The 12412-nt window shown below is 41.8% G+C and overlaps 1 protein-coding gene across 1 annotated transcript in view; it reads right to left on the reverse strand.

Annotated features, from left to right (window-relative positions):
* Positions 1-7592, reverse strand: part of LOC107655768 (interferon-induced very large GTPase 1-like) — a 62611-nt gene extending 55019 nt beyond the window's left edge. Inside the window, exons 1-2 of the mRNA XM_016443347.1 lie at positions 7397-7592; positions 7105-7311 (exon numbers count right to left, since the gene is read on the reverse strand). Coding sequence (XP_016298833.1) covers positions 7105-7311; positions 7397-7592 — 403 coding nt within the window. The remainder of the gene's footprint in view (positions 1-7104; positions 7312-7396) is intronic.
* Between the last annotated feature and the right edge of the window lie 4820 nt (positions 7593-12412).

Here is a 12412-nt window from a genome sequence, read left to right on the forward strand (position 1 = left end):
CGTTGGCTTTAAAGCAGGGCACCCTCATGCATTCTTAACACACTCTGAGGTGTGCACGAGCGCATTAGGAGTGTCTGTAATGAGCTGATTTCGTGTATGAATATAGAAGCCCTATGACTACAACTACCATGATTTGAATTGTCATAAAATTATGAAATTATCATACATTATGGGATTTTTTTCATTATTGATCATACATCATAGAGAGGTCAAAATTATCGTACAAATATGATAATTATCGTACGTCTGGCAACACTGATGCAGAGCACTAATTCCGAGTATGGGTAACCATACTTGCCCACGTCACGTCACTTTCACTTTCACTTTCAAGTTTTTTTTTACATTAGTTATAATTTATTTATATTTTTGTCTGTTTGATTTTTGCTGTCAACCTCGTTTTGTTTTACATGATTATATGATGGGAAAAATAAATGCATTGGATGATGATGATAATAATCCATTTATCTTAAAAACTGAGCACATAACCGAATGTGGGCACAGCACACATGCAATACAATTTCTGTAAAAGTATGTAAAAAATATCCATTCATTTTCCAAACCACTTGTCCTGGGGAAGCTGTAGACCAACGTATTAAAAATTAAAACTAAAAAAATAGCTTATGATTTCGGTTTCATTTTAGTTCGGTTTGAAGCAATGCTTAATAGTTTTTTTTTTTTTTGGTGCTAGTTTTAATTTCATTTTTCTTTTATTATTGGGAATTTCAATTTCAGTTATTAACAACTCAACCCATTACAACACTCGCTGCTCTCCCCTAAATGTAATAAAGTAAATTCTGACAAACCTGAGGTGAATCTGGATTCCAAAAAGCAAATGAAAGTTCTCTGCTGAATATCATGTAAGAGATGTGTCCGATGATGATGATGATGAAGGAGCACTGTGTTCTTTTGCTATGGTACACTATGCAGTGGTCTTAAATACTTGTACTCACATTATGCATCTCTACATTTCAGCCAGTCAGAGGGGAGCTGTAGGCTGCTGTTTTCCAGAAAATCACATGGCACTTAAGAAACTGAGCTGTTGGCTGCTGTTTTCCAGAATATCACATGACACTTAAGAAACTGCAGCATTCTCAATCTGACTCTGCAGGTATTTTCAAATGATGTAAATGCATTTGTTAATTGTAAAGCAGTGCTACTGTTGCGCACAAGATGGGAATATATATATATATATATATATATTAGTATATATATAGTATATATTCAAGGAGAAAATACCAATATATGAAAGTGAAAGTGAAAGTGAAGTGACATGTGCCCAAGTATGGTGACCCATACTCGGAATTAGTGCTCTGCATTTATCTCATCCAAAGTGCACACACACACCGTGAACACACACCCAGAGCAGTGGGCAGCCATTTATGCTGCGGCGCCCGGGGAGCAGTTGGGGGTTCAGTGCCTTGCTCAAGGGCACCTCAGTCGTGGTATTGAAGGTGGGAGAGAGCGCTGTACATTCACTCCCCCCACCTACAATCCCTGCCGGTACGAGACTCAAACCCACAAGCTTTTGGGTTACGAGTCCGACTCTCTGACAATTAGGCCACGACTTCCCCCAATATATATACCGTATATTGCATTTCAGCCAAAAAATAGAGATATGATTTATTTTTTTTGGCCATATCACCCAGCCCTAGTTGCAGGCAGCCTCATGCTATAAATATTGACAAGGACCATAACAATACACAAAGCCAGAGGCAGGTCAGTCAGGAAGAATAAGCCAAGAGCAATTGTCTGGCCACTAGCTGAAAAACCATGCACTTTTTATGGGTTGTCTTGCTGTTGCCTTTGAACTGTAGTGTATATTTTTGTTCTATTTGTAACCATGACTTGGTAATAACGCTTCAGATAAGGTTAAAGCAACACCATGTAACTTTTGCTTACGATTCCCCCATGTGGTTGATAAGCACAATTGTCTGTTACCAGTGTCGCCCATGGGCAACGCTATACACGTGAATTTGTTGACTAAGCTGACGGAGACGGCGAATGCAGAAACCTCGTTTGGAAACCATGTCCACTGACCAGGTAAAGTAGCCCGTGTTACACTATGTTCTACAAATAACATTACATATTTTTATTTAGTGTTACTCCAGAATTAAAAAACTACAATGACAAAAAGAACGGTAGTATGTTTGCCTAGTTTTTTTACTTGCATAGTTCGTATGTAGCATTGTTTGCAAAGGTTGTAATTTGCTCTGCTGTGGTTGATAAGCACAATTGTCTGTTACCAGTGTCGCCCATGGGCAACGCTATACACGTGAATTTGTTGACTAAGCTGACGGAGACGGCGAATGCAGAAACCTCGTTTGGAAACCATGTCCACTGACCAGGTAAAGTAGCCCGTGTTACACTATGTTCTACAATTACATTACATATTTTTAGTTATTGTTACTCCAAAGTTGACAAAAAGAACGGTAGTATGTTTGCCTAGTTTTTTTACTTGCATAGTTCGTATGTAGCATTGTTTGCAAAGGTTGTAATTTGCTCTGCCATGGCGTTGGTTTTAAGACTTGCATATTAGATCGTTTCGTCTTATAGTTAGCTGTTGGCTAACTCCACCCAGGCTATGAGTAAAATATGTGATATATGCCATAAAGCAGTTTGCACTCTTCCACTGGCAGGGGATGGGCGGGGCTGTGTGTAAACCGACCTGAAGACGAAACTTACAGAGTGTGGTTCTAGCGGCTAGGAGGCTGCTCAGATAGCAGCGGCCAAGGGTGTAACTTTGGTTTGAGAAGTGGGGGGGGGGGGGCACAAAATGGGGGAAAATGTTTTCGATTTGAATCCCATTTCCTGCATGTACATACATTTAGGGACTATGGTGATACAAAATCCAGGAAATAATTAAGTTGATTAATATGATAAATGCTGCCAAAAATAATAGTAGGAAAATGCTGACAGAAAATGCGCAGTTTAAAGTGGACTCATTTTCATGGTACACAGAATGTTCTACATCAGTGGTTCCCAAACTTTTCAGAGTGGAGTACCCCCTGAGGCATTTACCATCCTTCTGCGTACCCCCTCTCTTGCACTTAGACTGCACCTTTTCCATTAAAGGACTATATTTGCCCCCTAAATGGACTTTCCAGTACATGTTTTTATCTTTATAAATACAATATTAATATTGTTTTAAATAAAAAAGTGTTAGAGTAATATGCAATAAAATGATGATAAAAAGTGAAAAGTGATTCTTTTAAATACTAAAAGCGCCAGTAGGTGGTGGAAAGTAGCTGTTTTAAAGGTGACCTATTATGCCCCTTTTTACAAGATGTAAAATAAGTATCTGATGTATGTTAAGTTTTAGCTCAAAATACCGAAGGTGACCTATTATGCCCCCTTTTACAAGATGTAAAATAAGTATCTGATGTCGCCAGAGTATGTATGTTAAGTTTTAGCTCAAAATACCGTACAGATCACTTTTTATAGCTTGTTGAAATTACCATTTTTAGGGTATGAGCCAAAACGCGTTGTTTTTTTGTGTTTGTCCTTTTAAATGAAAACGAGCTGGTGCAGTTTGTTACCAGCAATAACAAAACACTCTCTCACGCACTGAAAATGTCAGAAACTGCTAGTAGCGGTGTTCAGCCATATATGTTCGAACCGGTGTCGTGCCGAATTCTGCACCCTGCCAGATTATTTATGAATTACACAGACGGGGAGCACGGCGCTATAAAAATAACAACATAGCTGGTCTCATGGTGCCATCGCGTGCTAACACAAACTTTATAAGTCCCGAATATGATTATGAGCTAGACAAATTCAAGCGGGTGATTTCACATTGCTTTCATATGCAATTTTGAACTACTACATTCCTATTCACGATCATTCTGGTAGCACGTGAAGCTAGCATCAGTGAAAACAGACAGACAATGGTAGCTTTAGCAACATTAGCCTTACAGAGTACCAAGAAGCTCTTTCAGGAAGGCAATTTGGAAAACAAACGCGTGATACTTACTTCTTCTAGATGGCATAACGTTAGCTGGATCACGAACAGTTGGCACTGCTCCATCCTTCAGGAGCAACTTTTGTGCAAAACCTGCTTTATACTGACCCTCATTCACAAAGCAGTCCGGTGTAAAATGATTCGCGCAGACATAAACGAATTTCGGTAGAGTTGAGGGAGAATTTTCTTCAAAAACAAAATGAATCCACATCGTCTTCAGCGGCTCAGATTTCGGGAGTAAGGAGAGAGCTATGTGGATTCATACATCCAGCTACAGAACACCTAAACGCTTGGGAGACATTCTCGTCAGTGCAGCAATGGCAGACTGTGTACAACTCGCTGTGAACTCGCTCAGGGCGGTTCTACGTTAAAACGGCAGTATCTGTCAACATTCGTGGGCGAGGCCTGTGGCTAATGTGACGTCACATTAGCACTAATGCTAAAAATAGGCCATCGGGAGACACTGCTTATTATTTATGGGGATTAAAAAAAAAGGAGTGGGTGGATTTTTATCATTATAGGGTGGTTGTGTACACGCACTGCCAACACACATTTATGTCCAAACACCTTACAAAAGTGAATTTTGCATAATAGGTCCCCTTTAATGCGCAAGTCATCGAGTCATTCGTTCATTCAGTAACGAAACAAGTTGTGTATTTATGAATGAATCATTGAATCAATGACTTTCACGAACGATTCGTTCACGTAACACCGCAAAACTCAGCATTTTGCTCGCGTACCCCCTCTGTCGCCTCACGTACCCCAGTTTGGGAACCACTGTTCTACATTAAATATTTAGCTAACAACAGTCTGTTACCTAGCAACATTACAACTTTATAGTAGTTTAGAAGTGTAGGCTGAACACCAAAATATAAAGTGTATTTTAACGTTAGCTCAGTCAACGTTAGGGTAACATCAACAGGTGTAGGCAAAAAAATATGATTATCCTGACCTGAGCTAATTTACTGAATCAACCAACTCACATCTCCTTTCTTTCTTTTCATCCATGATGACATTAAAGTCATCTGTTGCTGCTTCTGGTGTTTCATCGCTGACTGTGCCGCAATTGCGATACCCGCTTATTAGAACTTTCAGTGAGCTATCTTTAGAGTGTGCACGCGACGTTCCTGGACGAGCGCATCTGTGTCCTGCTCTTCCGTGGCGATGACGGCGTGCGGTTAAAAAATAATAACAAACGAATTTGAAAGTGGGGGGGACACAAATGGAATTTTGAAAAGTGGGAGGGACATGTCCCCCCTGTCCCCAGTGGAAATTACGCCGCTGGCAGCAGCAGTAGACTTCATCCGGTTAAGAGGTGTTCTACCACTGAAATAATTTTAGAGAGATTATTTTAAGGTCGAAAAACTACATAGTGTTGCTTTAAAGACAGATTTTGAGTATAAATAATTTTTAATAATTTTAACAAACTGAGTTTTGAATTGCTCTAATATCTTTGTAGGTGATGAAAAGGAGATCACATTCTGGGTGCCAACCCAAAACTGAATGACTGTGGGGGGTTTGAGTTTTTAAAATTAACTGGGATTACCAGGAGCAAAAAGCTTGCTCTGATGCCTTGCCCAAGCACAGGGTATACAAACAAATCAATTAAGAACCACATCAAGAGTGCCCTCGTCTACATCCTGTCAAAACACAAGAACATTGATTCTTGGTTTTAATTAGTGTACTGATATTTTGTGCACAGGAAACAAACTGTTCTAAAATACTGGTACTATCCTTTGTATTTTTTTTCTGAAGACTAATAATAACTCTAAATTCTCACAGTAGGTGGAACTTGAGTCAGTTCTGCCTGGGCCCAAAGAAAAATTCTTGTCTGTATGAGCCAAGCCTGTGTTTGAGAAATTCTGTTATATTCTTAACTTACTGTAATATCTCTCTATTTTACTATATTTGACACAGTTCAGTGTGATTTCTTTACTTTGAAATGATCTATTTGATATTCATAAGTACTGTGGCAGTGTCACACTACGCTGTCGGAGGGAACGATGGAGACGCTAAGTGGCATTAACAGTCTTTAATCATTGAAACACGGGATAATCCACATCAGGAACTGGTGCAAACACACGTAGACAACAAAGAAGACCCGACGACAGAGACAGAATGCACAGACTAGGACTAAAATACATGACATAACAAGCTAATTAGGAGGAACACAGGTGACCAGAATTACTACTCAGACGAAACGAAAACAGGAATAAAACCAAATACGGGCATGACACACACGAGGGAAAACTAGGTCATGGAGCACGTGGGAAAGAAAACAAACAAAACAGTCCATGGGCGTCACATTATTCCCTGCTCCTGGAAGGCGCGTCCCGCACTGTAACAACAACAGAAGGAGGGACAGGTGGGAACATGGGAGGAGGCTCAGGAGGAGGACGGACACCCGGAGGGGGCCGGCAGACAGAGACCAGGGAGGTGATGAAAGAGGGAGGAGCCAGGGAGGAGACAGGAGGGACTTGGAGCAGGTGGTGCCAGGTGGGACCCAGGCCACAGCCGTAATGACGACACACGGGGGAGCCGACGGAAGGAGGAGCAATGGTGGAGGAAGGGCTGACGACTCCAGGGGCCAACCGACTGCAGCGGAGCAGGTGGCGGAGGAGTCCGAGGCGGAGAGGGAGAGCCGATGAGCCAGGGCGATGGGGAGGATCCGACTGAGGCGACGGATGGTCGACGAAAGACCAAGGCGGAGCTGGAGGGAGCTAGGAGCCATGGTGGAGCTGCTGGGTCGACGGGCCGAGGCGGAGTCTGGGGCTTAGAGGCTGGAGGTGGAGGCGGAGGCTAGGGATTCTGCAGCCACGGTGACGACAATGGAGGATGGCAGACCCATGGAGCTCGCACTGTACAGATGGTGGGCTGAGGGCGAGCAGAGGGGCTGCCAGACGACAGCGGTGGAGGAGGCAGGAGCGGGCTTTCAGGGCTGGTGTGCGCTGCCCACACGCACCAAATTGCAACTCCCAGCATGGGGAGTGCGACTGACAGAGGAGCAGAGTCTCTCTCTGAGCAGGATGTGGAAACAGGAGTGACTGGGGGCTCCGACGAAGGAGAGAGGAGAGGGAGAAGATCGGTAAACAAGTCTATCAGGTCTCCTTCCACTCGTCATTTTCCCAGATCCATCAATAGCTTACCCTCAGTCTTGGTGCAGTGGGTGGAGCTCCTCTCCGCGATCTCACTGGTCACGGCTTTCTCCCTCGTGGCGGGCGTGGTAGCCAGCTCTCGCACTTGGACTGATGTCACTTGAAATTCCGGCTCCGCAGCGATCCGGTGCTCTGTCACTCTGTGCGGCGATGGCTCGTCGGTCGCAGCGGGCTCGGGCTCTCCGTCAATGGTGGGCTCTGGCTCATGCTCCGCACAGCGGGGAGAGGGTGGGCTGGGCTCTGGGTCCAGAGTGGATCTGGCGAGATCATCCTCGGGAGAGACGGTGAGAGGCGATCCGTTTCTCGCCAGAATCCACTCCACAAAGGTGGCGAAATCTGGCATCGTAGAATGCGCAGAGCGCGTCGTCCGGGTAGCAGGTGGTATTAGCAAGGACCAGGAACAGTCTTGTATGGGCTTCAAGCGCTCTTTCCCCCTGCTCCAGCAGGAGGAGGTATTCCGGGCGGGCGAGGGGATCCATGGGGAAACACACAACGGAAACAAAAAACACTGAATAAACACGGAAAACATACGGAGGGGAAAACATGCAGAATTAACTGTTTTAAGTTGGGTCTTCTGTCACTACGCTGTTGGAAGGAACGATGGAGAAGCGAAGTGACATTAACAGTCTTTAATCAATGAAACACAGGGGATAATCCACATCAGGAACTGGAGCAAACACATGTAGACAACAAAGTTGACCCAACAGAGACAGAATGCACAGACCAGGACTAAAATACATGACATAACAAGATAATTAGGAGGAACACAGGTGACCAGAATTACTACTCAGACGAAATGAAAACAGGAATAAAACCAAATATGGGCATGACAAACATGAGGGAAAACTAGGTCATGGAGAAACAAACACAAAACAGTCCATGGGCGTGACAGGCACTAGTTTATCTTGAATATACTATAACAATTTGAGCAATTTTAGTCAGTTAAATGATACACATCTGAATAGAATCAGTTTTCTTACTAAATGTTCTTACTAAATTTTTACATTAGGTAAGAAATTGAATTATTTTCCTTCAAGCCCTGTACATATCATTGATCTACATATGTATCAGTTGTACTGTGTGTTTTATTTTTGGAGTGTTTGGTTCTGAATATTCATTAATATTTGTTTTAAAGGTCTGCAAGTGAGACTAGAGAAAGGTCTACAACTAGCATTTGTCCTTTAGACAGCCAGCCTAGTCCAGTTAAAATATATTGAGGTTTAATAAAAAATAAAATATAAATACAATTTTGGAAATAAATGGATTTTTATATTTTATATTCCCAAAAGTGGTACCACACAGTCTTGAACTTAAATCCCCTACACAGCAGTCAAGCCACTCAATGGTTTTCTTAAAAAAATTAAATAAATGTAAAAAATCTTTTAATAAATAGTCCTTTTGTTTGAGTCCTTGGACGAATAGAGAAGTATAGGTTTTCAGCAGGATCTAGAGTTCCACGAGTCTTTGCTTGCAGACCAAGAAAATAATATTTGTATGTTTCCTCCATAAACAAAACACAGTCTTGGTTCTACACCAAACTTAGGACAAACAAGTCTAGCATTGTTTGTTCAGATCCTTATAGCATCTTAAGAGATTGACTTACTGTCATTACATAATTTATGGTATAGGGACTTAACTGCCTAGTTTTTCATATTGATCAAAGCATGACCGGCAGAAAATATCTTTAGAGAGGAATGACGCAGAAAGGTACGAGCTGTTTTAAACTACATATGTGTTGTGAAATTATTTTGAGAGCTCAAGTGCATGTCAGGTTCTCAAGTGTTAATCAGACAGAGATAAAGTAGTTCATAAGATTACATTTATTTGAATGAATGAATTATAGCATTTATTTAAATTAATTTTCGAGAGAGATTCATACCTGTATCATGTCTGTTTAGCTTCTCTTTCTATTAACAATGACGCCAACAATAACCTGAACATTGTTTTAGCAATGTTTGCAATTAACATCACCATTTCACGATTTGCACTTACATGTAATCAGATTGAATAAGATTATCAGTCCCTCTGGATTTTGTGGGACTTTATTCTGATTTTTGTGGCCTATAATGACTGAATTTGTAGTGACTTTTCTCAAAATTTGTGGCGGTATTTGCAGCATTTCTTGTTGTTTTGCAGTGAAAATATACATTATTATTACTTGTTATTAAAACATTGTTATTACTTTTCTGACCTTGAGAACCATTGCAGGGCTCCAAACTAACATTCAGTGGTGAATAGTACTTGAAATGCACACTTAAAGGGAACCCCGGGTATTAAGACATATATGGCTTAAAATAACATAAATGATGTCTCTTAATTAAATGTGTAGTAGAAAACTACATGAAAGATTTACGTTATTTAAAAAAACACATTGTTTTATACATATTTTGGACTATGGGGGGCGCCATTATTTTGATGATGTCAAATGGTTGCACTCTGTGAGCAACTGCGCTACCTATTGCTATTACCACAACACAACTCGGAATACAAAATAACAGTTACTGATACGATGCCACATTGTGCGGCTCCCTAAAGACCCATGTTTTTGTTCTCGCCACTTTAGTCCTGATACCTTTGAGGCTTTTAGTAGACCACAGCTAATGAAAGAGCTTACAGGTGGTGATGGATATAAGCGTAGGCTTAAACCAAATGCCGTACCATCGATTTTTCCCCATATGTAGTCTAAACGCCCCGTATATCGAGTGAAATCCACTCTGAGAAACGACAGAGACAAGAAATGCTTGATGCTATACTGGTAGGATGTAAACATGACGCCGCAGCCACTGAAGGAGAAAGTTCAAGCTTATTCGCCGAGGAACCGGACGATTCGTCAGTTTCACTACAGTCAGAAAGTGTACAGTGTTCTTCAGTTATGATTGATGCAACAATGCAGACAGATGTTGACAAGTCTGACGCAGCAGTACAGTGGTCAATGGATGTGTGTGACTTGGTAAACACGGACCATATTTATGCTGCAGTGCCTTCTGAAGCAGTTGAGGGAGGTGAACTAGTAAATCAGGATGGTCAGTCCCAGGATCTGTTCCTTTCAGATAATGAATTTAGTGAGGGAAGTGAGCCACAAGATATACAGTCTGATTTGCAATATAATGTAAGTTCATCTGAGCCTTCTCAAAGCACCCGGGAATCTCAAACTTCAAATGACAGCCATAAAGACAGGTTGTTTGTTGTTTTTGAGGAACAGTTAAAAAACATTACTACAGCATTGTATAAAGTGTGGCTCTTTCATTGCCATGGAGTAATTGCCGTATGTTCCCAGTTATTGAGAAGATATGGGCCAAAGAAAATAATGCAGTGTTGAGCAGTATGAAGTCAAGAGAAAAATAAGTTGTCATCTGTGGAAATGGCCGGTGTGACTCTACCGGTCATTGTTCCAAATACTGCATCTATACGTTTATAGATGTGGAGAGTCAAAAAGCTGCAGACTTCAAAGTGATAAGCTGCACCCAAGTTTCAAGCTCTAATGCCATGGAGATCAGAGGTTTTAAGGAAGCTCTTAAATCCGTAGAAGAAAATGGAGTGAAGGTCTCTACCATTTCCACCAACAGGCACCCACAAATTGTCAAATAAATGAGGGTCAGTAACCCAGAAAAACACCATGAATTTGACCCCTGGCATGTGGCAAAAGGAGTGTCAAAAACTGGCCATTGTAGCAAAGAGGAAAGAATGTGGAGACCTGGGAGAGTGGATACCATCCAATGTTAACCATTTATGGTGGAGTGCCCAAACCTGTGAGGGTAATGCTGAGGTGCTGAAGGAGAAGTGGGTGTCAGTAACACACCATGTTACCAACCGGCATGACTGGCCAGGCAACAGGCATTACCATAAATGTGCTCATGAGCCCCTTGATGAACTGAGCGAGAGAACGAAGCTGTGGTTGAGTCCAGGATCAGAAGCCCACAAAGCACTGGTGAGGGCTGTTAAAGAAAGTGAAAGTCGTGACGTGACGTGTGGCCAAGTATGGTGACCCATACTCTGAATTTGTGTTCTGCATTTAACCCATCCAAGTGCACACACACAGTAGTGAACACACACACACACACACACGGAGCAATGGGCAGCCATATTGCTGCAGTTGGGGGTTTGGTGACTTGCTCAAGGCTCTCACCTCAGTCGTGGTATTGAGGGTGGAAGAGAGCACTGGTTATTCACTCCCCCCACATACAATTCCTGCCAGACCTGAGACTCGAACCTGCAAACTTCGAGTTACAAGTCAGACTCTCTAACCATTGGGCCACGACTGCCCCCACAAGGTACAGATACATATCCACATTTTGGATATGATGTGATGATCCATGCCTCCATGCTTGCTGCTCTGGATCATAACAACAACGTAAACAGGGAACAGGTGAGTGTACTATTGAAACAGCTCTCCTGCAGCCATGATTTGCGTCCCTCTTTGTTTAGAATAACAATCTGACTTCTGACACTTTCATTTAGTTCTGATGCCATATTTCCCATTATCACAATGATGCTTAGTCAGCAATGTTCTGCTGGAAACTTGAGGCACAGCCATATTTATAACAGGTGAATAATGGCTGCAGCTTGATTTACTGAAACAAGCCTCTCATCAGTCAGTCAAATCCATCTGATTATCATCTGAATGTGAGATTTTATCTGTCCAAGATACTAGAAAAGGTAGTATCCTCACAATTATATTCCTTCTTAGAGAAAAATGGTATCTGTGAGGATTTCCAGTCAGGATTTAGACCATATCATAGTACTGAGACTGCTTTCATTAGAGTTACAAATGACCTGCTCGTATCATCTGATCGTGGTTGTATCTCTCTATTAGTGCTATTGGATGTTAGCGCTGCGTTCGACACTATTGACCACAACATTCTACTAGGGCCGTTACTCTTCACACTTTACATGTTACCCTTGGGAACTAGGGCCGCTACTCTTCACACTTTACATGTTACCCTTGGGAGGTATCATCAGGAAACACGGTGTTAGCTTTCACTGTTATGCTGATGATACTCAGCTCTATATTTCTTCGCGGCCCGGCGAAACACCAATTTGAAAAACTAGAGGAATGCATAGTCGATATAAAAAACTGGATGATGAGTAATTTCTTACTGCTATATTCTGAAAAAAAATATATATCTAAATTACGACCTATTCTCTCAATGTCAAATGCAGAAATGTTAATCCATGCGTTTATGACCTCAAGGTTAGATTATTGTAATGCTTTATTGGGTGGTTGTTCTGCACGCTTAATAAACAAACTCCAGCTGGTCCAAAATGCAGCAGCTAGAGTTCTTACTAGAACCAGGAAGTA

This window comes from Sinocyclocheilus anshuiensis, unplaced genomic scaffold (assembly GCF_001515605.1).
Source record: "Sinocyclocheilus anshuiensis isolate Anshui unplaced genomic scaffold, SAMN03320099.WGS_v1.1 scaffold1611, whole genome shotgun sequence".
Taxonomy (NCBI): Eukaryota; Metazoa; Chordata; class Actinopteri; order Cypriniformes; family Cyprinidae; genus Sinocyclocheilus; species Sinocyclocheilus anshuiensis.